Source organism: Procambarus clarkii, chromosome 69 (genome assembly GCF_040958095.1).
Source record: "Procambarus clarkii isolate CNS0578487 chromosome 69, FALCON_Pclarkii_2.0, whole genome shotgun sequence".
Lineage (NCBI taxonomy): Eukaryota > Metazoa > Arthropoda > Malacostraca > Decapoda > Cambaridae > Procambarus > Procambarus clarkii.
The window spans coordinates 27,385,491-27,412,547 of record NC_091218.1 but is presented as its reverse complement, the minus strand read 5'-3'; the positions used below and the strand labels follow the sequence as shown (position 1 = coordinate 27,412,547).

Below are 27,057 nucleotides of genomic sequence, written 5' to 3'. Positions count from 1 at the left end.
AATGTATGCTCGGGATGGGGTGCATCTATCGAGGGCTGGGGTTGTTGTTGTTGCGAACTCGTTGAAACCAGTGATTGGAGGCGTTTGTTTGAGTTTAAACTGTTAGTAGATAGTGGTATGGGAATTGATTTGGAGGAAGGAGGTAATAAAAGTATGTGTTTGTAGGAGAAAGAAATTGGCAAAATGATCATGGAAAGAGAAGGGCCTCAAAATAACAATACACTTAGGGTATATTACACTAACAGTAGAAGTCTAAGTAACAAAATAAACGAATTAAATGCTCTTGTCACTACAGAAAAAAATAGATATTATTGCACTTACCGAAACGTGGATGAATGTAGAAAATAGAGAATAATTACCTGATTATCAGATAAATGGATTTAAACTATTTCACACAGATAGATATATTAGACAAGGAGGGGGAGTAGCCATATATGTTAGGGACAATTTGAAATGTAGTCTCAAAGAGGGAATCAAAACTGAGCCACACAGAAACTATTAGAAAGAATTAAAAGAAAAGCAAATATTCTTATAATAGGAGTTATATATAGACCACCAAATTTAGACAGAATGGAAGCAAAGCATCTATGGGATGAAATATCTAAAGCATCTAGGTCTAAAAGTAATTGTGTCATGGGTGACTTTAATTTTAATGGAATAAACTGGATTAACAGAACAGGGAATATCGAAGCAGAAGATTTTATAGAATTAATTGACGATTGCTTCTTACGCAACACATTAAGGAACCAACGCGAGAAAATAATATTTTAGATTTAGTGTTAACTAACAGGGAAACACAAATTAATGACATCGAAATTGGGAGTGTACTAGGGAACAGTGATCACAAAGAAATCAGATTTAGCATAGAATGGAATAGATCTGTAAGAGAAAATTCTGTTAAAGTGCCAGATTTTCGTAAAGCTAATTTTAATATCCTAAGAAATTGTTTGGATCAAATAGACTGGAAAATCTTGGGCATAGGGGGCGGGCCGGTCTTGGAGCAAGACGTGAGCTCAGCGATATGTGATGTAAAGGAGGATTTCGATTTGGATTCAAAATATAACTTATTTGCAAATATTCTAAGCAAAGCACAGGAAAGTAGTATACCTTACAAATTGAATAGATCAAATACAAATGACCCGAAATGGATAATAAAGGATCTGAAAAACCTTATAGGTAGAAAGAGAGCTTGGTACAAAAGGATTATGTATGGGGAAGTCATTTTAGAACAAGAATTCGCACAACTGGTTAGAAATGTTAAAAAAGAGAAAAGGAGAGCAAATAAAAATAGTTTAAATCCATTAATCTGATATTCAGCTAATAGATCCCTATTTTCTACATTCATCCACGTTTCGGTAAGTGCAATAATGTCCATTTTTTCAGTACAGACAAGAGCATTTAAATAGTTTATTTTGTTTCTTACACTTCTACTGTTAGTGTAATATACCCTAAGTGTATTGTTATTTTGAGGCCCTTCTCTTTCCCTGATCATTTTGCCAATTTCTTTCTCCCACAAACACATACTTTTATTACCTCCTTCCTCCATACCACTATCTACTAACAGTTTAAACCCAAACAAACGCCTCTAACCACTGGTTCCAACGAGTTCGCCACAGCAACAACCCCAGCCCTCGATAGATGCACCCTATCCCGAGCATACATTTCATTTCTTCCATAGAAGTGTTCCCAGTTATCTATGAAAGATATTGCATTTGATTTGCAGTATCTTTCCAGCCGGCAATTGACACCAAGTGCCCGCAGCAACAATTCATTTCGAATAGTTGTCGACGGCACTCGACAACACTCTACATGAAGCAGCATTCATGAAGCAACAAACATGAAGCAGTAGACAAATGAAGCAGCAGACATATGAAACTGCAGCTATATGAAGCAGTAGATATATGAAGCGGTCGACATATGAAGCAGCAGATATATGAAGCTGCAGCCATATGAAACTGCAGACATACGAATTTGCAAATATACGAAGCTGAAGACATATGAAATTGCAGACATACAAAGCAGCAGACACATAAAGCTGCAGACATATGAAGCAGCAGACATATGAAGCAGCAGACATATGAAGCTGCAGAAATATGAAGCAGCAGATATATGAAGTTGCAGACATATGAAGCCGCAGGCATTTGAAGCAGAAGACATGAAGCAGCAGACATATGAAGCAGCAGATATATGAAGCTGCAGACATATGAAGCAGCAAACATATGAAGCAGCAGACATATGAAACTGCAGCCATATGAAGCAGTAGACATAAGAAGCGGTAGACATATGAAGCTGAAGACATATGAAGCTGCAAACGTATGAAGCTGCAGACGTATGAAGCTGCAGACGTATGAAGCTGCAGGCGTATGAAGCTGCAGACATGTGAAGCTGCAGGCGTATGAAGCAGCAGACATGCGGAGATACAGACATAAGTTAGCAGGGAAGTGAGGCAGTTTACACTTAAGTAACAGTGGGCATTTCCTCTCTGGACTGCCACACTAAAGCGCTGAAAGAGGAAACTGTCATCTCTAGGGTTTCTAGTGGTTTCAGTTAGCTTAGAACCCAGCTCCTTCAAAAAACTAGTAGCAGTTTGACGTCAGGCACCAAGTGTAATTGAGGCAATGGGGACAAAATTGTAGCAGTGATTGAGACCTCTATATTTACGAGACTTGGCAGCTTCCCGGTGATTGGCAGCACCGCCTAGCTGTGCAACACTGAAGTCAATATAGGTGTTGGCCAAAGTTGAAACGCAAGTGTAGTCCCTTACCAACTGTCTACCATTCTTCGATTGGTTCACTGTGATCCTGTCTGGGCGACCGACAGGCTCATCAGAGTTGCGGGGCATTAGGAAACGAAGTTCTCTTTCTGCTGGACAACCGGCTGTTGTAAGGCTTCTCTTGATAATGTCATTTACCTCACTGTGTCTTGCATGCCATCCTCCTGTGCTTTGGCAGAGTAGGCCATGCCGTCCGTACTTGTCGGTCACTACCTTGCTGCTAACACTCCTATATTCGGTGTAGATTGTGGCAGAGAGGCGTTTCTTTATTATTATTCGTGTTTTCTTGTGTATAATATATATATCACGTTATGTCCATTACACATACATTATTACCAGAACATTTATTATTTGTGAAATCTCAGTTCATCATAGGATTTTTGTTTACAAAACTTTAGACTTTACAAAAAGTCTCCATTTTTAGTCTCCAACTAAGAATTCGCAGACATGGCCTCTAGTGAGGAAGACGACAGCAAGAGAGGAAGAGTATAGCATAATTTCAGCATAAACATTTTATTTTAACATATGACAACATTAGGTAGTGCGCAGGAATAGTGATACAGAGGAAAGCAAACTTTCTCTGTGATCGAGTTAAATTCATGGAGGGAAAGAACAAATGCTACGAGGGAAGGGAGATGGTGGGTTAAGATCACTGGCTGATAGATGGGAACTATCAGGGGAAAGTGCCACGCCATTACAACTATTTAGCACTGGGAAAGGGTCAGGATTAGGATTTGGCATGGGACGGAGGAAAAGGAATGGTGCCCAACCACTTGGACATTTGGGGATTGAACGCCAACCTGCACAAAGCGAGACCGTCGCTCTATCGTCCAATCCAAGTGGTTGAACTAGAAAGGTCAAGAACTTGACTAATCTACGCCTTATTTCTCGAAGGTGACACCCTTAGCGCGCTGCTCTTCCGCAAAGGCGATCTGTGCAAGCGCGTGGGCTGGGATGGGGTGGATCAGCGGAGATTCGGCCCTATAGCCGTTCTCGTCGGCGACGTAGGTGACCTCGGCGACGTTGCCGTCAGGAAAAGTGAATCTGAGAAGAGAAAAACATATGAAGTACTGTAATATCGTAATTTCTTTACATATGAACGTAATTTTCATGTAATTATTAAAAAAAATGGTTACTACAACGGAAGGTGAGTCAGGAGGATTTGAGTACTAGTAAATGCCTTGTATCTTTATTTACCTGAAGGAACCTTGGAAGTTGCTCTGGCCTTCAGCGCCAACGGTGCCGACACGTTCCTCGGCGAGTCCATTGCTGGTTTCAAATTTGTATTTGAAGTTGCCGTCACCGTTGTCCTCGCGCTCGTCCACCACGGTCTCTGCGTCCTGCTCAGGGCGAGGGGCGGCGGCGGCCAGGGCGACCAAGAGGGCGAGCAGAACCTGCGGCCGTCAGGAGCAAGTAATTAGTTTTGCATTTTATGTAGACTTAAAACTAAGATCTTATTTAGGCACCCAATTTTCAGCCACGTTATTGCGACTTTCTGTCTGCATAAGGAATTATTTTTTACTAACCACTATTCCCCATGTTTCCTTTTACCATGAAGCTGAGCGGAACTCACTCGTTAAGAGTAAGAAAGTTGAGCATTCATAGAGAAGCATAGTTGCGGTACATAGTTCTAAATTAAACTTATAACAATGGATTATTGATGACTATGTACATTAACCCCTATATGTAATTCCTAAGCGAAACAGATTACAATATACTTGTTATACTCGCCTGCACCAAAACTCAGTTCTCAGTTAAGACAACAAATGTATAATGAACGGTGCAGCAACGATATTAAAACCACCTTACAGGCTCCAATTTGAACTTTCAATAAAAGCTTGTCTCTGCTAGGCTCTTTACTGCAAGGTAGTAATAGGGGCTGTTCAACACTGACCTAGTTAAAAGGTTTTGTTACAGGCACAAGCAAGGCACCCAAAACTTGACTTTATATAACTATAGCAGTACCAATAATATTACAAGCCGATATCCCTCAGAATATCGGGATATTCTGAGGGATATCGGCTTATGGACACCTCGCTGGGTCCACAATGATTTATTATATTCTATTCATGCACACTGCGTGTATTTATTTTTAACTACGGGGAAGTTGAGGTGCAAAACCGTCTTGTAAACTTTACTTCTACGGAGAGTCTTCTAGCCAAGTATCGAGACACCAGTTCACTAAGAGAGATTGAGGAGGCGCAATGATTCAAGCTCGAAATAGCCGCCAGTACTCACAAGCTTCATGTTGACGGTGTGAGGATCTGCTGAGGATGTCTGCAGAGTGCTCGGGTAGAGCTATATATACCCCCACCAGCACCCGGGGCTGGTGGTGGAGGAGGGGTAGTGGAGAAGGGAGTAGCGAAGGAGGACTAGGAGAGAGAGAGAGAGAGGTGGGGGGGGGGGAGAAGGGAAGGTGTTAATAGAAGGGGTGGGGGGGGGGGGGGGAGTGTTAAAGAAAGTTGAGTGTGAAATGTGAAGATGAATAATCTTTCATTTGCTGTGAATACCAACGAAGATACAGGAGGTGGGGAAGGGATGGGTTAAGGGATGAAAGTGAGGACGTGAATGGGGTGCAGGGTGAGGGCAGAGAGGGTGGGGATGGTATGGGGTTGATTGTGAGGTGTGTGTGAGAGAAGCGCCTCTGGTCATACACCAACCTCGTGGCCTATGATGCCGACACCGCTGTCCTGCGCAAACCCAACATGGCTTTGCAACGTATTTAATAATCAATTTTGTTTTCTTGCAATTGACATTTGTCGACACCGAAATACAAACGAGGAGACCCCAAGTAAGTCAGAAAATTTACCTTGAAGGATGATCCATTATTATTGAATCATCCTTCTATAAATAATACTCGGGTATTTCTCCACTTCCCTCAGTTATGGTAGCGGAGAAGTTACGGTAGCGTCCAGGAGCTCAGGTAGAAGAATTTCCGAGAAAATTCTTATTTTAAACATGCCTTCGCAAGTGAATCCAAGGACCCAGGCCGTCTGGGCGTTGCACTTACATTTGTAAATTTGCTATTCTATCAGTGTTTGTTAGTCTATATGTCTGTCAGTCTTTGTGTTTGTCAGTCATTATGCCTGTCAGTTTTGTGTCTACCAGTCTGCCAATTAAATTACAGTGGAATTATTTAAATTTTCCCCTCACGTGTCCTGATGTATGAGTACAGGCTAAATGTGAAAGGAAAATGCACAATCTTGTTAATTTATACCACTTAGAAACATAATAATTACCCGGAGAACACACAAAGGGACTTCTACAAAATATATATATATATATATATATATATATATATATATATATATATATATATATATATATATATATATATATATATGTATATATATATATATGTATATATATATATATATATATATATATATATATATATATATATATATATATATATATATATATATATATATATATATATGTATATTGTTTGTTTTCTTTGGCTGGTGAGCATCATGTGCCCTCCAGGCGGAGGTTGCCTCGCTGCGTTTGTGTACACTGGGCCAAGGAGAGTCAGGAGGACGAAGGATGACAGGGGAATGCATTACAGGTCGCTATATGTGCTGACGTGTTGTAAAGTTATCATATTATGTTAGTGAATGGAAAGTGTCATATTATGGAAGAGTATGATAGTTGTCATATTGTGTCAGTAAGTTGAAAGTTTCATATTGTGTCAGTAAGTTGAAAGTTTCATATTGTGTCAGTAAGTTGAAAGTTTCATAGTATTTCAGGCGAACGAAGGTGTCATAATTTGTCAATGAGAGAAAGGTGTCTTAATAAGGAAGGTTCAGACTGTCATAATGTGTTAGGTTGTCATGATGTTTAGTTAAAAGCTGTCATGTTATACTAGGCTGTGACTGTGGAGTAAGTTGGCATATTACACCAGGATGTTGTCATATTATGCCTGTGAGTAATGTCAAATTAACTCATTTTTGTCATATAATGTCAGGGAGTGTCTTCACATTATGCCTGGAAGTGTTATCAGATCATGCACGGAAGAGTTGCCATAGTATGCCAGGAAGCAATACATATTATGCCGTGTGGTGTTGTCATATTACACCAGGAAATGTTGTCATGTTATGCCAGAAAGGGTTGTCATGTCATGCCAGGGAGAGTCGTTATATTACGTCAGGAAGTGATGTCATATTGTGCCAGGGACAGTCGTCATATTATGCCAGAGTGTGTTGCCATATTATGACTGAAAGTGTTGTAATATTTTGCAAAGCAGTGTTGTCATATTATGTTGTCCTGGTTGATGGAGTTCTGGGAGTTCTTCTAGTCCCCAAGCCCGGCCCGAGGCCAGGTTTGACTTGTGAGAGTTTGGTCCACCAGGCTGTTGCTTGGAGCGGCTAGAAGGCCCAAATATCCACCACAGCCCGGTTGGTTCGGCACTCCTTGGAGGAAACAATCTAGTTTCCTCGTGGACATCTTCAAGAGGAAAAGAGATTGTTTCCTCCAAGGAGTGCCGAACCAACCGGGCTGTGGTGGATATGTGGGCCTGCGGGCCGCTTCAAGCAACAGCCTAGTGGATCAAACTATCAAAAGTCAAGCCTGGCCTCGGGCCGGGCTTGGGGAGTAGAAGAACTCGCAGAACCCCATTAACCAGGTAATCAACCATGACGCTATAAATGTTGCCATATTATTTGTTGTGCAAGTTGTCACATTATAACAAGAGATGTCTGCTGTTCAGTCTCATGTCTGCATGTTGACATAATATGCATTACAGAAAAATTTGTTATATAATGATTTATTCTATAAGTTGCCATACTTGGTAAAAAAAATGTGAGTTGTTAGATTATGTTAAGCGATACCAATTTTTACATTATGCAAGGCAATGGTGATTGCCATATCATGTTAGAAAGTCATAGGATTCCATAGCATATTAGGGACAGGGGATCCAGAAGTTACCTTATGTTAAGGTAACAATCGACTTGAGAATAGTCCAGAACGGACTGAAACGTCATCGTCCCTTCACTTTCTAGTGTGCGGTTTGGTCAACATATTTCAGCCACGTTATTGTGACTCCTCGTCTGCTTACCTTATGTTAATCTGTTACTTAGTAAGTTTGTGTACCTATAATGCAATTGTAAGTATTAAGTACCTATAATGTAAGTACCTATAATGCAATTGTAAGTTGGAGTATATTATTGCTGCAATCTGCCATGCTGTATTAATGTTGCCTGCGATAAATATTATGGGAATTCTAGTATATGTCGCTATATTTGAGATAATTTTATCGCATGCGCAATCGCATCACAAACGACTGGACCCGAGTTCCATTCCCGGTGAACGACAGCGACGATTTGGCCCGTTTCCTTACACCTGATGCTTCTGCTCACCTAGCAGTACATATACCATGAAGTAAGGCAACTGTTGTGGGCAGTGTAACGTAAGTTTATGTTACGTTGTTGGGTAGATTAGATACACAGTGTTTAGTGAGTTTCATATTTATTTAGTAGTCCTGGATACAGCAGTGTCGTAGACGTTGACGGAGCTTAGAGCAGAGCAGAGAGCTGAGTGTGGCCGGAGTCGCGGAGCTCTGTTTGGGAGAGCGTTGTAGCTCGATGCAGTCCTAGTCTGCTGCCTGTTCTGTGTCGAAGCTGTAGCGTCGTGGAGACGATTAGAACTGAATACGCTGAGTGTTACATTCTTGACTGGAAATTGTACTGTTATCTATTTTCATATCGCTTCCTTATATTTGGTGACTACCCCTCACTTCTCTCTACTAGGATAGGAGGATGTGAGAACTGTTACCTGTAATTGGGGATAGGATTGTAGCTTGTGTAGTTAGTGCTAATTAGTTACGCCATTAAGATAATGAGATAATGGAGCGAGTATAAGGACCACTATAATATAGTTTATACAAAAATAGCCTATACGGTTATTCTCAAGTGAGGAGACAGGAGTGAACATATCTTCCTCTTCCAATTAAAACAAGATGCAAAAGCACTAGTCAGAGGGATAGAAACCCAAAACAAGAATGTAATCAACACGGAATTTGCAGTCATATTCGATGAAACACGTTTAAAAGAAAACCTGGGTGCAGTATATACCAATTTGTATAAGTAAGGACTGATACTTGCTGTTTTGAGGGTGACCCACAAAAATGTAGATAAAGACAGTCTTTTGCACGTGTCGACGACTGTGAGTAACGTACTCAAGCTAACACACTCAGTCTAACATACTCATGATAACACACTTAAACTACCACTACCCATATTAACACTACCCATGCTAACGTAACCCAAGCTATCACAAACCAAGCTACCACAACTCAAGCTACAACAACCTAAACTACAATAACCCAAGCTCAAACTCAGACACCCAATGCAACCCAGTCCTTGCCCACTGCCTTACTCTCAACGTGTCTCATATCCTATTCCCAGAAAGTACCTAAAACTTGTACATCATCTTGCTCTATTGTCAAGCCTAGTTAGTGATACCGGGACAAGGTCAGCCTTCCTGAGCTACCGGGACGCCACGAAGAAGGAGAAGAGGTGAAAGCAGGAGTGAAATGTTGAGAATGGAGTGATGGGCAGTGAAGGGCTGGGGTTGGGGGTGAGGGAGGGAAGTACTCACCTAGTTGTGCTTGTGGGAGTTGAGCTCTGGGCTCTTTGGTCCCGCCTCTGAACTGGTGTACAGATTCCTGAGCCTACTGGGCTCTTATCATATCTACATCTGAAACTGTGTATGGAATCTGCCTCTATATATACTCAATATATTCTCAATGCAACCCAGCCTCCACCCAATGCACTGCCTAATATATTCTATTTGTTAACTGAAAGAGTTCTTTCTTACGTCCGTGTGACTCATTTGGGTATTCAGTTTCCACCTGTGTCCCTTTGTTCGCTAAGGGACACTCTAATATATAAAACACATAACTTTTTAACACGAATAGAAGGAGTCCCCGTGTTAAACAATTTATCTTTATCTACCCTGTCGGGTCCTTTGAGAATTTTGTAGGTGGGTAGGTTGGGGTGAGGGAGGGATGAGTGTTGGGTATGGGTAATGGTGAATGCAGTTAGGGTTGGTAGTGGGGGTTTGGTTGATGGTTGTAGCGAAAACCCATAAATCAGGGACAATTCTTGACCATTTTTAAGCCTTTCCAATAGAAAACAATTCTTGTTTCTTACCCAGTTTTTTATTCAACGATATATGCAGTAACATGCAAAGTTAAGACGCCAATTGTATTGAATTCTTAGTGCTTTCTATTTATTATGTGGAGATACATGTACAACATTCCTCTTCATTTGGAATGGAAGGTGTGTATGTCTGTGAGATCGTGTGAACGCCTCTGAGATTATGTGTACGTCTGCTACATCATGTGTACGTGTCTGAGATCATGTGTATGTCTGCTACATCGTGTGTAGGTCTGTGAGATCATGTGTATGTCTGCTACATCGTGTGTACGTGTCTGAGATCAGGTGTAGGTCTGTGAGATTGTGTATGTTCATGGCATAGTATGTAAAATCCCGAATAGGATCAGTTGTAAGTAATGTGTATCGTGTTGGATGAAAACAAATTTGTTTCGATTCAAGGCTGTGCAAAAATGCAAGCACAAACATAAGACAGATTCGTGAATCTCAGACAGAATCAAAACAAATAACAATTTAAAGAATATAAGCAAGAGAATGTAAGACTGGTCCGTGAATCAGAAAGGTTGTAGAATAAAAGCAAAGTAAGCATGCAAATGTTGCAACAATATATGAAACTGAAAAAACTGAGAAACATCCACGTCTATCTCTAAAAACCTTTCTCTATCCTCAGCCACCTTAAAATAAATAAGAAAGTATATTGATCACAAGAAAATCTGTCTCTTTTATCCATTCATATCAATTATCCTAAACAGATTGGGACATTTCTACAGCAGAAACCTGAACTGGAGAAGGCAGTAACGTCCCAAAATATTAGTGATCAGAACAAAACACGTTGTGATGGAGGATTTTGACATCCCTCCTCGGGCATTGATTCCCAGCTGGGCATACACAGTTCAAACAATCTCAAAGTGGTCAAGGGACAATGTATAACATATTGTACTCTAACAAAATAAGAACCTTTATTATAAGTGCTTGTTGAACTGACAGATCAATCGCCGACAATCCAAGTGGTTGGGCACTATTCCTTCCCGCTGTCCCATCACATATCCTTATCCTGATATCTTCCAAGTGCTATATAGTTGTAATAGGTTGACGCTTTCCCTTTATAGTTCCCTTCCTTTCATGTTATCATCCACGTGAAATTCGAAGGAGAAATACAGTGCTGGGCCTGTGACATCTGAGTGTGTGTGTGTGTGTGTGTGTGTGTGTGTGTGTGTGTGTGTGTCACAGTGATGGCTCTTCTCGCTTTATATGGTTTTATCTGTTTTGGTGGCGAGGTCCCAAGGTGAGAATGTGGGTTGTAGGGGGTCCTTAGGTGAGAACGTGGTTGTAGAGGTTCACAGGTGAGAATGGGGTTGCAGGGGTCCCCAGGTGAGAATGGGGTTGCAGGGGTCCCCAGGTGAGAATGGGTTGTAGGGATCCTCAGGTATGAACGTGGTTGTAGGGACAGGTGGTCCACAGGTTATGGCGGTGTTGGAAAATAGTAAATTAGAATGGAACGGTTGAGAATCACTACCCAAGGGCCTGGGAATCATTTGGGGCCTGACAGCTGGGTTGAAAAATCCCTTAGGATTCGTAGTTCTGAAGTTCCGGGTTCGATACCTGGAGAAGGCAGAAACAAATGGGCAGTTTCTTTCACCCTGATGTCCTGTTCTCCTAGCAGTAAATAGGTTCCTGGGAGTTAGACAGCTGCTACGGACTGCTTCCTGGAGGTGTGTAACAAAAAGGGGCCCTGGTCGAGGACCGGGCCGCGGGGACGCTAAGCCCCGAATTTATCTCAAAATAATCTCAAGATAAGAAGGTGAGGATTCTACTCATTGAACGTCTTAAATCTCTCAAAACGCTTGTGGGCAATAGATTTGACATTAACTTATAATATACTTGTAGATTTTATTGCCTTTATACGATCTGTTGTTGATTATTATGCCTTGAATCTTCTTATTTTTTCTCCTAAACAGTTACAAGGCCTAGATGTAGTACAGAATGATGCCATGCGCATCATCCTGGGTTGTCACAGAACTGTCAGAATTGTTAACATGAGAAAGGAACTTAGATTTCCTATTATTCATGAAAGAATAGTTGTACTTAATACTATGTTTTGCGCCAAAATTTAAAAATAATGGTCCCACTAGCGCTATTCAAATTTAATTGAGAGCTATTCTAAATAATTCTGATTGTTCACTCAATCCACCGCAAAAAGCTCCTTACAGTGTGTAATCACTTATCTAGTTGTGCTTGCGGGAGTTGAGCTTTGACTCTTTGGTCCCGCCTCTCGACTGTCAATCAACAGATGCGTTACTCAGTTGCTGTGTCCATATTCTTATGAGACTGAATGTCTTTCTCAATCCTGGTAAAACTTTTCACTATATTCCTTCTTGGAAAGATGTGCAAGTCTCTGTACACTTGTGCACCCATCAGCGTAACACAAATCTATAACACTGAAACTATGAAATGCATAACACTAGAAGCTATTGACAGTCATCTTCAAACTCTCAAACCAACTGAATCCTATGCCTTTACTAATGGTTCTGTGCAATTGGGCACTGGTAGAACAGGTTGTGCATGTATAGTATATACAGGGAACGAAATTATCGTGTCTAGTACACAGAGATTGAACGGCTGGGCAACCACGACACAGACTGAACTATTGGGTATCTTTCTAGCCACTGAGTTTGTAATAATACAACTTTTGTGATAATAGGTATTTGTATGGTCAGCACAGTAACCGGACCAAGCAATGTGATGTAATCATTGCGCGAATTCGCCTTGGCTATAGGCACATCTGGCCGGTTAGTGAGGCTGAGCCACTACCAGAATATTCAGATTATAAACTCTGTGACAAATCTTTAAGGCTTTCAATGTAACACTATATTGTTGAATGTGAGACTCTAAAAGATTTTAGACCTCCTGGCCTATTGTACCACCAACTGTGTAACTATTTATTTGAATCTAGTATACTGGACGACATCCTAACCATTTATCCTACATTTGCTTGTCCATTTTAAAGATTGAAGAAAAATTTAATTTATTTTCTTTTTAGGCTGCATCTCTTATGAACCCATTCCTGCCTTTCCGTATAATGAAACATATATACTGTCTAATGTAGTTGATTGTAACCATGACATATGCATGTGCTTCGGCCTATAGTTTAGACCTACTGTCTTGTGAATGATCCTCTGTCCTGTGTGACAGGGAATATGAGCATAATCCTCACTCTAATTAAACCTAATTGAATTACTCTAATTAGACAAAATTTTAGTTAATTTTTCTCAATAAAGATGTTAATAATAATAACTCTCCGAGACCCCAGCTCAGACGCATATATATGACGCTAAACGTGAAGCACCAAAAGGCTTACCTGCAAGCTGGAGCCTGATTTGACAACTTGAGTCAAGATGACAAAAAGTTCTGTCAAGTTGCTAGCCTGCTTACCTTGCAACATCACTCAGAAAATGTATTGTTCATGAGTTATTCAACAAGCTGAGGTATTCACATCTCCAGCGGCAAGCTTAGCACGTAATTTTTATGTTCATTTCACAAGACAGAGTGAATATTCTTTTGACATAATTTTTTGTTTTGTTTTCATGTACAAAATGATGCCATGCGCATCATCCTGGGTTGTTACAGAACTGTCAGAATTGTTAACATGAGAAAGGAACTAAGATTACCTTCTATGCATGAAAAAATAATTCTACCCATAAAATATTTTCGCGTTTCTAAACGTTTTAACGACGACTTTTCACTGTTTTAATCACATTTTAAGTTACGTTTTATACACGTGTTTTGAGAATTCGTAAGAACAAGTATAACACGTGAGGTTATAATGTTTTACTACCACGTTTTTTAATTGTTATAACATAACGTTTTGGAGCAAAGGTTTTTAAAACGTTAATTCTAATTATTAATTGCTGAAATTATTAGGTATAATTGTCTTTATGACATTTAGAAAGACAAAGACGGAACAGAGAGCGAGAGACAGTGAGAGAGGAGAGAGAGAGAGAGAGAGAGAGAGAGAGAGAGAGAGAGAGAGAGAGAGAGAGAGAGAGAGAGAGAGAGAGAGAGAGAGAAGAGAGAGAGAGAGAGAGAGAGAGAGAGAGAGAGAGGAGAGAGAGAGAGAGAGAGAGAGAGAGAGAGAGAGAGAGAGAGAGAGAGAGAGAGAGAGAGAGAGAGAGAGAGAGAGAGAGAGAGAGAGAGAGAGAGAGAGAGAGAGAGAGAGAGAAGAGAGAGAGAGAGAGAGAGAGAGAGAGAGAGAGAGAGAGAGAGAGAGAGAGAGAGAGAGAGAGAGAGAGAGAGAGAGAGAGAGAGAGAGAGAGAGAGAGAGAGAGAGAGAGAGAGACAGAGAGAGAGAGAGAGAGAGAGAGAGAGAGAGAGAGAGAGAGAGAGAGAGAGAGAGAGAGAGAGAGAGAGAGAGAGAGAGAGAGAGAGAGAGAGAGAGAATAGGAAAAGAGAGAGAGAAGAATGAAGAAGAAGAGAGAAAGAGAAGAGGAGAGAATGAAGAAGAGAGTGAGGAAGAGTGAGAGAAGAAGAGAGAGAGAGAAAGAGAAGAAAAGAGAGAGAGAGTGAAGACTATATATAAAGAGAGAATATATTTAATACTAGGTTTTGCAACAAAATTGTGAAAAAAATGGGCTTGACTCACATTGTAAGAAATATAGTCACGTGTGCATAGGAAGATTATTTTAGAAACAGATGTGCACAGCAAAGTCAAACGAGATACGGATTTACACAGAAGTGCACTAGAGACAGATATGCACAGTAAGGTCAGTTGAGAGACATGTGCTGAGTAAGGTCAGCTAAGAGTCAGGTGTGTGTTACGTAGACCTATTCAAGGAAAACTCACATTAATTTATCCAGTATAAATTATTTGATTTTTCTTTATGTATACCTTTATATATATATATATATTACTTTTAAAGTTGTCATATACTTTGGCAATACCGTTCACACAGGAGGGGGCTTGCTCCTAAGTCACACCTGTGAGTTTCGTGATTATAAATTTTGATCTTGTTCAGTTGTGTAGTTGCCAGCAGTTTCCTCTTTATTATTATATATAAATATATTTGTTTTATGTAAAATATGTTACCTCTGTTGATGCATGTCAACTTGATCATTCTTATTTAAGTTATTTTAATCTTTGCCAGTCATGTTGCTCATTTAAGTAAGATAATTTTATGTAAATTTTCCACACGTCATGTTGTGAGGGAGCGAGAGCGGGGGGTTCCGACGCCAGTTGAGTTAGTATCTGAGAGCCGGCCATAGAGACAACTGGTATGATATGTTTTGTCTGTTTTATATTCTGTATTTTGTCTTAATAGTTACAATTATCTGGCGAGCATGCTATATTATATTATAATACTTTAGTATTCCATCTGATTACTGTTATACCAGAAGGATAATATTTTTTTGATATATATATATATATATATATATATATATATATATATATATATATATATATATATATACATTTTTATATTATACTAGTAGTTTATATGCATGTTATATTTGTATAACCTGATAACCATTATTATGTATGTGACGTACTGATGAGGCACTCTGGTTGAACATTAAGAGACAGGGGGTTATTATTGAATACCCCTGTAGTGCAACGAGCTGTGTGGACCAGACATATTAGTGTGCAGAGGAAGGTTAGATAAGTGTCAGGTGTGCAGAGGAAGGTCAGGTGTGCACCTGAATGCGACCAAGAGGGTGAGATGCCATCCTTCACCTTAGTACAGGTTTTGAAGGTTAGAGAGTCCTGGTCCTGAAGCTAGAGGACGTCAGTAGAGAAGTGGCTAGGTATGGATAGGCTTGGGAAGTCTGATATGGACGCCAGTAGGCGTGTGTGGGCGTGGGGAGGCTGGCATGGGCCGAGGTAGGCGTGTATGCGCCTAGGATAACCCAATGTTTACTTAGGTAGGCGCTTAAGAGGACATATAAGCGGGCGTTGGCACTACATACCTGTGTGCCATTCTTGGAAAGAAGGCCTGGGCATGTAATGGGAGAATTGGACGGGATAGACTGGGCCGTGGGTGGGATAGACAGGGCCGTGGGTGGGATAGACTGGGCCGTGGGTGGCATAGATCAGGTAGTGGATGGGATAGACTGGGCCGTGGGTGCCAAAGATCAGGTAGAGGGTGGGATACGACATTGGTGTATCTAGGGAGAGGCTGGAATATATGCTGTGAGAGAATATTTTGTGAGTGAGGAGATTTTATGGAGTGAAGAGGAAGGTTCTGGGGATGGGGCTAGGAGGAACCAGGGGATAAGTGGGGAGAGACAGGCGAGAGTGGGGGGGGGTGGAGAGCACCGGTTGTCAGCAACAGGGTAGCAGCAGGAGTGGGGATACCCTCTGCAGTATGCGAATGGGATAGGCAGCAACATGGTTGGAGATGTGTATAGGCAGCAACTTGGATGGAGGTGGGTAGGCAGCAGCTTGGATGGAGGTGGGTTGGCAGCAGCTTGGATGGAGGTGGGTAGGCAGCAGCTTGGATGGAGGTGGGTAGGCAGCAGCTTGGATGGAGGTGGGTAGGCAGCAGCTTGGATGGAGGTGGGTAAGCAGCAGCATGGATGGAGGTGGGTAGGCAGCAGGTTGGATGGAGGTGGGTAGGCAGCAGGTTGGATGGAGGTGGGTAGGCAGCAGCTTGGGTGGAGGTGGGTAGGCAGCAGCTTGGATGGAGGTGGGTAGGCAGCAGCTTGGATGGAGGTGGGTAGGCAGCAGCTTGGATGGAGGTGGGTAAGCAGCAGCATGGATGGAGGTGGGTAGGCAGCAGGTTGGATGGAGGTGGGTAGGCAGCAGGTTGGATGGAGGTGGGTAGGCAGCAGCTTGGGTGGAGGTGGGTAGGCAGCAGCTTGGATGGAGGTGGGTAGGCAGCAGCTTGGATGGAGGTGGGTAGGCAGCAGCTTGAATGGAGGTGGGTAGGCAGCAGCTTGCAAAGAGGTGAGTAGGCCTATATTGACGTAATGGACAGTTAAATAGCAGAATTTGATACTAATCACTTTATAGAGTCCGAATTTTTTTTTAAAACCAAACTAGAATGTTACTAGGCCTATTATAGCACATATATATACTATATTAGGCATCAGATAGCGTGTGTTGGGTCTAAGACTGTTAGGTTAGGTTTTATTAGCAACTATAAATAAAAAACCTTTTCCGGTTTATTCCTATTCAATAGTACCCAAGCTAGTGAGGAAGATGGGAGCTGAGGGGAAGAGGGTGGTGAAGGGCTTGATTGAGCGAACAGTCGGAGTGAAGGGGTAAGGAAGGGGGGGGGCAGAAAAGGGTACATGTTTGTGTGCGCTCAGCTTGTGTGCTCAAGTGCTTCCGTGGTTCATTGTTTTGCAAATTCCAGTAGCAAATGCATTAGAAGGTGGAAGATAGGGGCGAACACAGGTGTAATCTTCTGCTCGGTTCATGTGTTTCCTTGTGTTATTGCGAGTGCCATATATATATATGTGTCGTTACGAGTCACATGTGCGTTACATCCCTCCTTACTGAGGGATGAACTCTCAAATCCCCTTATTGTTATTGTTATTGTCCACTATCACTCCAACTTGCAACCGTGACTCTCTCTCTCTCTCTCTCTCTCTCTCTCTCTCTCTCTCTCTCTCTCTCTCTCTCTCTCTCTCTCTCTCTCTCTCTCTCTCTCTCTCTCTCTCTCTCTCTCTCTCTCTCTCTCTCTCTCTCTCTCTCTCTCTCTCTCTCTCTCTCTCTCTCTCTCTCTCTCTCTCTCTCTCTCTCTCTCTGTCTCTGTCTCTCTCTGTCTCTCTCTCTCTCTCTCTCTCTCTCTCTCTCTCTCTCTCTCTCTCTCTCTCTCTCTCTCTCTCTCTCTCTCTCTCTCTCTCTCTCTCTCTCTCTCTCTCTCTTTCTCTCACTATACAGGAAACCTCACCAGGACAAGAGCGTATATCAGATGGTTGTGTCAGCTTTGAGAGCACAGGATATTCTGAATTCAATGGCTGGTACAGGCTCCGTCATCGGCTATGTAGATGGCGCTAGAAGTGCAGAGGTGCAGATGTCAATTCACCAATCAGAAGCGGTCTGTCTTGTGTTGGAATTTAATACCCATTGAATACCCATTGTTGAAAGTTCGTTTTTCACCTCATCCACCTCACCCAAATGTAGATATAAACCTCGAAGATGTGTAAGCTCTATTCAGTTTCAGTTGTGTGTTTGTAAACTAAAGTCTTTGAAAATGTAATAAGTTTTACGAAACGCGCTCAAGTGTCGCGTCAGACTAGAAATAAAATTGAATTTTGGAGAATTGATCTTTGAATTACCATCAACAGTGAAAAGAAACATAAGAAAGATAGAGAAAATTCGTGTTAGAATTATTAATCTTACTTTTTCGGTCATATTTAATATTATATGTCTACAGGAAAGACTACTACCAAAATATACTAATATTAAAACGCACGACCCAGCAGCAAGGAATCAAGCCTTCACGATAAAATATCGCCAAGATCTGATTCGTGATCAGATATACAAGGCAGAAAATGAAATCAAAGATAACAAAGCGCAACTACTTCAGGCCACAAACGAATGGAGAAACAACAACATCGACGAAAGTCTCCGTACTCGCATTGAACAGCACCTCGACATCCTCACAGACCGACATCACCTCAGCACTGAAACAAGGATAATCAAGAAACTAACAACGTTATATGGAGGACCTATGGCAATTCCACGACCAAGAGATGGCTTCCTGAACCTTGCAGGAATCAACCTCACTGAGGACCAAGTCACTCTCCTAAATCTGGGTATAAACTGCCACGTTATGTCCAGACCGAGTGAGATGGCCCGGAAAGTGCAGTTGGAAATTCTGTTGGACGACATATTCGACCTCGAAGCACAAAAGAAGGTCACCACCAAAGATACCTTACAAGCAGAACTTATTGCGGAAGGAGGAAAGAATCGAGTCAACTACAGAAGTACCATACTGTCCCACGAGCTCAAAGCGGCAGCTAAGAGCCTTCGTGAGAACAAGGAGATAGTTGTCAGAAGAGGCGACAAGTCGCCAATATACGTCATTCTTAAAAAAGACGAATATCTGGCGAAAATGAACCTCATACTCTCTGACCAAACTAAATTCCAAAGGGTAACGACGGACACTACAGCCGAACTGAAAGCAAAGGTCAACAAATTGATCGAAACTGTGAACGCCAAGAAATCTGGACTCCACCTGCCAAAGATTATTGGGGAATATAAACCTGGATATGCGTATGGAAATGTCAAGACACACAAGCTTGGAAACCCACTTCGGCCAATCATCAGCCAGATACCCACACCCACGTACAGACTGGCGAAACGAAACAAACAAATAAAACGGAGGAAAGGGTCCTGAAAGATATTGTCAGTAGAAACGTTATCCCTACAGACAAAAATCAGAAGACACAACTGACGATTTACTATAAACCAGAAAAACGGCCAGCCTACTCATGAGAAACTCTCCAGACACAAAGAAGAACGCTTTAAAAGAGACCAACGTCGTCTATGCCTTCAAATGCCCTCTTGGGGACTGTAAGCTCCAAAAAAAACAGTATATAGGCAAGACAACAACATCTCTTTCTAGGCGTTTAACGATGCATAAGCAACAGGGCTCCATTAAGGAACATATAATCTCTTCCCACAACCAAACCATCGCCAGAGAAATCCTAGTAAACAACACAGAAATCATCGACAGATACAGCAATAGCAGGCGGCTTGACGTCTGCGAGGCTCTACACATCAAGAAGTCAACACCAGCAATCAACAGCCAATTAATGCACAACTATATTCTACCCACCTCAAGACTCCGCTCCAATATAGAAGCATCAAGAAATATGGACCAATAGGCTTTCTACAAATCACTTCCATTCAATACTCATTGTTTCGTGTTCTGTCTTGTGTTTAGGAATTTAATACCCTATTAGTACCACCTCACCCCATCCACCTCACTCAAATGTAGATATAAACAAATCGAAGACGTGTAAGTTCTATTCAGTTGTGTATGTGTAAGCTAAAGTCATATTTAATTTCATATTTAATTTATAAAGTCAATTTAATTTTTAATATATATATATATATATATATATATATATATATATATATATATATATATATATATATATATATATATATTTATATATATATATTTATATATATATATATATATATATATATTTATATTTATATTTATATATATATATATATATATAATATATATATATACATATATATATACATATATATATATATATATATATATATATATATATATATAAATATATATATATATATATATATATATATATATATATATATATATATATATATGTATATATATATATATATATATATATATATATATATATATATATATATATATATATATATATATATATATATATTATTAAATATGACCGAAAAAGTAAGATTAATAATTCTTATATAATTCTTATAATAATATATATATATATATATATATATATATATATATATATATATATATATATATATATATATATATATATATATATAAATATGGAAGGGAGTACCACCTCTAGCTGGAAGAAGGGGGACCCATAGCCTCGGAGGAAACCACGCATAACGCATTAGAGGGAATGTTTAGATCCCCTCCAATACAGTTTCTGTGTGCTTTTCTCCTACCACCCCCTTCCTTTTTTATTTTTTGTGCTTTATTATGCATTTGATGGTTACAAGATATACATGGGTTGATACAAAAATAATAATGCAAAAAGGTGCTTAAAGGTTATGGATCTCTTGAAAAACACAACAATGGGAAACATTGATGAATGTCACAGACGGGTTCGATCATTGTTGCAAGTCAAACACTTCTTCGAATTCCTCTGAAGTTGGACTAGTGCCCAAGACGCAACAGGCATTTCCCCTCTGAATCGCAACACTGAGGCGCTGGAACAAGAAACTTTTTGCTCTCTGGTCTTTTGTAGCGCTGATCAATTTGTCCCCCAATTCCTTCAGGAACTTCAATGCACATTTTCCCCACGAACCGAGGGTCTCCGAGCCGATCGGAACAAAGCTGTAGCAGTGTGCTAGACCTCTGTATTTAATAATTTTCTGCGATTCCCTGAAAGAAGCAGCACCACCGCTTTCACGTGTGCTGTAGTGGAGGTAGGTACTGGCCAGTGTGGCAGCGCACGTGTAGTCCCATACCACTTGCTTACCATCCTTCCAAGGTAGCAAGGTGACCCCATCAGGGCGCTTCTGAGGGTCGTTAGGTCTGGATAAGTGTGGTTCTCTTTGTGCCGGGCAGCGGGCTGTGGCGAGGCTCCTCTTGATGATGTCGTTGACTTCTTCATGTCTTGCGATTTTACCCTGTGATTTACGACATACCAGACCATGACGACCATATTGGTCTGCCATCGCAGTTCCGCAGATGCACCTGCGGATGCGCAGATGCACCAGATTCCGCAGATGCACCAGATGTATATATATATATATATATATATATATATATATATATATATATATATATATATATATATATATATATATATATATATATATATATATAACTGAAAACTCACACCTCATAAGTGACTCGAAACCATACTTCCAGGAGCACTCTGCAACTGGTGTACAGGACACCTTAACCACTCGACCATCACGACCGGAAAAAAGATGATGGTAGCCGAGGCTAATTCATCATCATCCCGCCGGCTCTCTGATGGTAATCGTGGGCTTAGTATTTTATCAAATCACCTCATTTTGGGGGGCACACGTGAGGAACACAAATGCAAATAAGCCTGAATGGTCGTCAGGCATATATGCAACTGAAAATTCACACCCCAGAAGTAGCTCGAGCCCATACTACCAGGAGCACTCTCCATTGTTCGGAAAGGCATCCGAACGTATCGGATGCCTTTCCTTGCAATCTCCATTGTTCAAGCCAAGCAAGGTGAATTGCTCGATTATTTCCCAGCTTCAAATACACTTTTACGCAGTGGGATAGGGGCAGTGAGGCAGACATTATTGCAACAGAGAAAATTTGTTGCCAAGATGTAACTCCAATTGCTGATATGTATACAAATTATAAAGTCATTAAAGTGTGAGGCTCTCACGGCAGTGAGGCAGGCGATCTCCTATTTTAGATGTTTAGTCTAAAAAAAGCATAGCTTCAATCCCTTTCTCAGCTATAGAGTTGATTCCAGTTAGATTCCTTTCAAACTGTGACGATAGAGGTCTTGGTTCAAGGGTTGCAAGACCATCCCACTGACTGGAGCTCACAGTGAGGGCTGGGATGTGTACCTTTCACGGATACCCGATCCTCTGGAAGGATTTTTGACTGGCAGAGGAGTTTGTTAAAAAATGAAAGTCGTCCAGTGAAAGGTCGAGGAGTTTTTACTGGCAAACAATTATCAGAATGTGTCACGCATCTATTATGGTCTTACTGTGGCATGTACGACCACAATAGACGAGTGACTAATTGTGGTCCGTGAGCATCGCTGTCTACAATGCTGTTCAACAGTTTCTTCAAGTAAGCGACTTTCTTCCCTAAGATGGCTTTTACTAGATCAATGATTGGTGGCTTGTAGGAGATTGCATCACTTTTGGAGAGGTTTTAGGGAGAGACCTTGATGACACCCATGGCTTTGGAGAGAACCTGAGGTGCCGCCCAGTGGCAGCTCCTGAGGACCAGATGCTGAGAACGCTGTCAGAGTTTCAGCCACTTTTATAATGACGTCATAGGAAAACACGGCAATTAGATGTTGGAGGGGGTGTAGAGTGGAGGAGGGGGTGGAGGTTGGAGGTGGATATGTTGGAGGATGGTGTGGAGGTGGAGATCTTGGAGGATGAAGTGGAGATCGGTGGAGATGAAGGTCTTGGAGGATGGGAAGGAGATGGAGCTTGGAGGATGGGATGGAGGTGGAGATCTTGGAGGATGGGGGTGGTGATCTTGGAGGGTAGGGTGGAGGTGGAGATCTTGGAGGGTGGGGTGGAGGTGGAGCTTGGAGGATGGGATGAAGGTGGAGATATTGAAGGATGGGATGGAGGTGATGTTGGAGGATGGGGTGGAGGTGGAGATCTTGAAGGAAGGGGTGGAGGTGGGGACGTTTAAAATGGAAAGGTGTAGAAGAGAGGAGTATGATAAGGTAGATATCTTGAGATGATTTCGGGGCTAAGCGTCCCTGCGGCTCGGTCCTCGACTAGGCCTCCTTTTTGTTATATACTCCTAGGATGCAGCCCGTACCAGCTGTCTAACTCAAAGGACCTATTTACTGCTAGATAACAGGAGCATCAGGGTGAAAGAAAATCTACCCCATTGGTTTCCGCCTACACCGGGGATCGAACCCGGAACCTCAGGATTATGAATCCGAAGCGCTGTCCACTCAGCTATCAGGCGAGGTGGCGGAGTAAGAGGGAAGGGATGCGTGAGCATGTGATGGAGTGGGGGAGCGGAGGAGTGTGGTTGTAGAGGAGAGTGAATGGATAGATTGAGGGAAAATGCTGTCCAAGGAAGGGCTTGTAGGATGTTTAAGAATGTAAGGAAATGAATGGCAGGCCTCGTGCACTACTGGATGGCGGATATATACGCCAGAAGAGAATACTAATACCCGGATGATGTAGCATCTGTTTATGTATGTGTGAGAGAGAGGTATGAAGAGACGCCGATTTGCATAGGGGAGGGAGGTGTGCTAATACACGGGTTTGCGTAAGGAAGGATGGAGGCATAAAGTCACAGGTTTGAATAAGGAGAGGGGGGGAGGGGAGGAGGAGGAATGAAGATATACCGGTTTGTTTAGGAAGTTGAGAAGATGTGGTTGGGTTCATTTAGATGTGCGGAAGAGGATTGTTCAACAAAAAACAGCAGATAGACCTAATATATAAGTATATCACAATATTCAGTTTCGAAAGAAGTCATTCATTTATTCCTGATTTTTAACTTCAATGAAAACTCTTAAGGTAGGAATCAAATTTAAGACGAAAGATGAAAATGAATAGCAAAACATGCGTTACCGAAATTGACATGTCAATCAACTCCTCTGCAACATAATATAAAAGAAACCGTAGCAGTGAGTTGACGCAGAGATACAAAAGTAGTAGAAAAAGTGAATGGAAAACATTGAGGAGAAAAACAAAGGGTCATCTGGCGAGGGTGAGAGAGAGAGGAACATCATGGAAGGGGGAGGAGGGGTGCCTCAGTGAGGCTCAGGGGGCTGGAATGGGGGAGGGGAGTAAGGGGTAGTAGGAGTGAAAGGAAGTAGAAGGGGAACAGACCAGGAACGGGGTGAAAGGATAGATTGAAGAAGCGTGTAAGGAGGTAGGGAGCGGAGAGGAAGGGATTGAATGGGTAATGAGGTAGGGCAGGGCATGGGCAGAGGTAGCTGGAGTTCCATCAGGATAGCACACCTGGCACCAATCTGCATGCCATACTAATCAAAAAACATCGGCTAAAAGGTAATTAAACGCCAAAAAAACATTTATAAAAACTATATTTATTCTCGATATGTTAAATAACAACAGACTATCCCCATAGTCCTGACACGCTGAGTGGGCGTCTCAGAATTATGGACAAGTTTTTTATGTATATAGGAACGTCAGTAACATAGAATTATGGGTCAAGCTGCGGGTCATCGTCGGACCTATTTCTCGAAGACGATGCCCTGAGCGCGCTGCTCCTCAGCAATGCGGATGAGCTCGTGGACGTGGGCGGGTAGCGGGTGGGGCGTCGGGATCAAGTCAGACTGTGGCTGGAAGCCGTTCTCATCAGCCTGGTAGACGATCAAAGCTGGCGTGCCGTCGGGGAAGGTGAAGCTGTTCAAAAGACACGAAATTAAAAGTTATCGTGTATTACACGAACACACTTAACACTGACATTCACAGACATGCAGTACTAGTAGAAATGTGAACAGACATAGAGGTATATATGCATACATACAGTTCTATTCAATCATATAGACATACACAGGTATGCATTTTTAAAGACCTAAAAAGGTCAACACATCTATACTCACATTGGAAAATATATTCGCAGGCGCACAGAGGTAAGTATAGGTAGATACATAGATGATAATAATTACACAGAGTCACAGAGATAAAACATACAGACACACACAGATAAACTTATTGATAGACAAGAAGTATTTGGTATACAGAGATAATCATACAGACATACATAGATATAAACACAGAGATTGACATAGAGATAAACACACACAAATAGATATACAGACAGACACAGAGATTGACACACAGACTTACCAACAGAGAAAACACACACACACACACACACACACACACACACACACACACACACACATATATGGTCCATCTTTTGGACCATATGTGTGTGTGTGGCTCATGCCCCCGAACTGAGGGGCATGAGCTACGAGGAGAGACTACGGAAATTAAATATCCCGTTGCTGGAAGACAGAAGAGTTCGTTGGGACATGATCACCACATACAAGATTCTCAAGGGAATTGATAGGGTAGATAAAGATAGATTATTTAACACAAAGGGCACACGCACTAGGAAACACAAGTGAAAATCGAGTGTCCAAATGAGCCATAGAGACATTAGAAAGAATTTTTTTAAGTATCAGAATAGTTGACAAGTGGAATGCACTAGGAAGTTCATGTGGTGGAGGCTGACTACATACACAGTTTTAAATGTAGATATGATAGAGCCCAATATGCTCAGGGACATGTACACCAATTGACTGACAGTTGAGAGGCGGGACCAAAAAGCCAGAGGTCAACCCCCACAAGCATAACTAGGTGAATACAACTAAGTGAGTACACACACAAACGCACACACACCGTCCCGTAAAGAGGGGGAGGGAAAATAAACAGGTATTAAAAAAATAAAGCTATTTAAATCAGCGAAAGAAAAATGAGTTTAAGAAGCAACACCACTAGACTACAGCAATGTTAGTTTCTCTTATCTCACCTGATGGAACCTTGCATGTTGCTCTGGCCCTTTGAACCCGGGGTACCAGTTCGCTCCTCGATTATCCCATTGCTAGTTTCAAAGTTGTACTGGAAGTTGCCGTCACCACTGTCACTGCGGTCATCGACTAGGGTCACGGCGTCCTTTTCAGGGCGGGGGGCGGCGGCGGCCAGGGCGACCAGGAGGGCGAGCAGTACCTATGGTCACAGAGGAAGGAATGTTAGATCGGTTTTCTTAATGACTAATGGGTTGATTCGCTATTGATTTGGAAGTTAATATATTAACATGTGAATGATTAGCGCAGATGATGAAGTCACAATAACGTGGCTGAAGAATGTTGATCAAACCACACACTAGAAGATGAAGAGATGACGCCGTCTTCTTTAGAATTCATTCAAATTTTGACAAGTTGATTGGCTATTTGATATTTCGACTAAATAGTTAATGAACTGAATGACTGATACATTGACTGGGCTGCTCTCCTCCTTGCTACACGCCAGTTAGGTCAGTGAGGCGGAACATTTTTGCAGGACGCGCCAAGTTTCCTGAAGAAGCATCTCAACAAAATATCTCCTTGACGCGCATCTCAACCAGCAATCTCGAGTTTCATTGCACAGTTTTTCAGGCAGAAATACTACTGACTCCACCATAATACAAATGATAACATCAAGTTATCAAAATAATAGCAATACAAATACTGCTTTTGGAACATTTACCAACAGTAAGAACTCGCTCTAGTAAGAAATATGAAGTAGGTAACAAGAGCCGAGTGTACTCACCAGCTTCATGTTGACGGTGTGAAGATCAGGTGGAAGATGCTGGTCAAGTGGCCGAGACGAGCTTTATATACAGTGGTCGGCAGGACAGGTTGTTTAGACTGTCAGTGAAGGGAACTTATGTAAGGGAGGAAGGGGGGTTAAAAGGTTGGGGGATGGGGAGGAAAAGAGAAAGGAAAAATGAGAGACCACGCACTTTCTGTGGGAGGGGAAGGGGTTGTTTGTTCTTATGGTGGACTGATCAAGGTGGTAAGATGGGGAAAGGGGGGGGGGAGATAAGGTGAGAATATGGAAGACAGGGAAGGGTGGGGAAGATACGGAAGCGTGTGGAAGATAGGGAGAGGTGTGGAAAATAGAGAGGGAGTGAATGGTATGGAAGATAGGGAGGGGTATGGAAGATAAGGAGCGGTATGGAAGAAAGGGAGTGGTATGGAAGACGGGGAGCGGTATGGAAGATAGGGAGTGGTATGGAAGATGGGGAG

The 27,057-nt window shown here is 41.7% G+C and overlaps 3 protein-coding genes across 3 annotated transcripts; 1 reads left to right on the top strand and 2 right to left on the bottom strand.

Moving 5' to 3' along the window:
- Positions 1 to 3,270: 3,270 nt before the first annotated feature.
- LOC123772204 (cuticle protein AMP1A) lies at positions 3,271 to 5,146 on the bottom strand. Its single transcript, XM_045765267.2, has 3 exons — positions 5,012 to 5,146; positions 3,971 to 4,167; positions 3,271 to 3,817 (listed from the first exon to the last, which is right to left on the bottom strand). The coding sequence occupies exons 1-3, from the start codon at positions 5,018 to 5,020 to the stop codon at positions 3,655 to 3,657; spliced, it is 369 nt and encodes a 122-aa protein (XP_045621223.1). The 5' UTR covers positions 5,021 to 5,146; the 3' UTR covers positions 3,271 to 3,654.
- A 17,518-nt stretch (positions 5,147 to 22,664) lies between these two features.
- Positions 22,665 to 22,967, top strand: LOC138355903 (ctenidin-1-like). Its single transcript, XM_069311457.1, has one exon. It carries the CDS (start codon positions 22,665 to 22,667, stop codon positions 22,965 to 22,967), a length of 303 nt encoding a protein of 100 aa, XP_069167558.1.
- Positions 22,968 to 24,325: 1,358 nt separating this feature from the next.
- LOC123772203 (cuticle protein AMP1A) lies at positions 24,326 to 26,599 on the bottom strand. The gene is made up of 3 exons (XM_045765266.2): positions 26,579 to 26,599; positions 25,800 to 25,996; positions 24,326 to 24,664 (listed from the first exon to the last, which is right to left on the bottom strand). Exons 1-3 carry the CDS (start codon positions 26,585 to 26,587, stop codon positions 24,493 to 24,495), a joined length of 378 nt encoding a protein of 125 aa, XP_045621222.1. The 5' UTR covers positions 26,588 to 26,599; the 3' UTR covers positions 24,326 to 24,492.
- Positions 26,600 to 27,057: the final 458 nt, after the last annotated feature.

Excerpts from the sequence above, each read along its gene's own strand:
- LOC123772204 (XM_045765267.2), bottom strand. Across the intron at positions 3,818-3,970 it reads AACTTCCAAGGTTCCTTCAG|ATTCACTTTTCCTGACGGCA; the intron begins GTAAATAAAGAT and ends TTCTCTTCTCAG.
- LOC123772203 (XM_045765266.2), bottom strand. Across the intron at positions 24,665-25,799 it reads AACATGCAAGGTTCCATCAG|CTTCACCTTCCCCGACGGCA; the intron begins GTGAGATAAGAG and ends TCTTTTGAACAG.
- LOC138355903 (XM_069311457.1), top strand. The coding sequence starts at position 22,665 with ATGTTGGAGGATGGTGTGGAGGTGGAGATCTTGGAGGATGAAGTGGAG.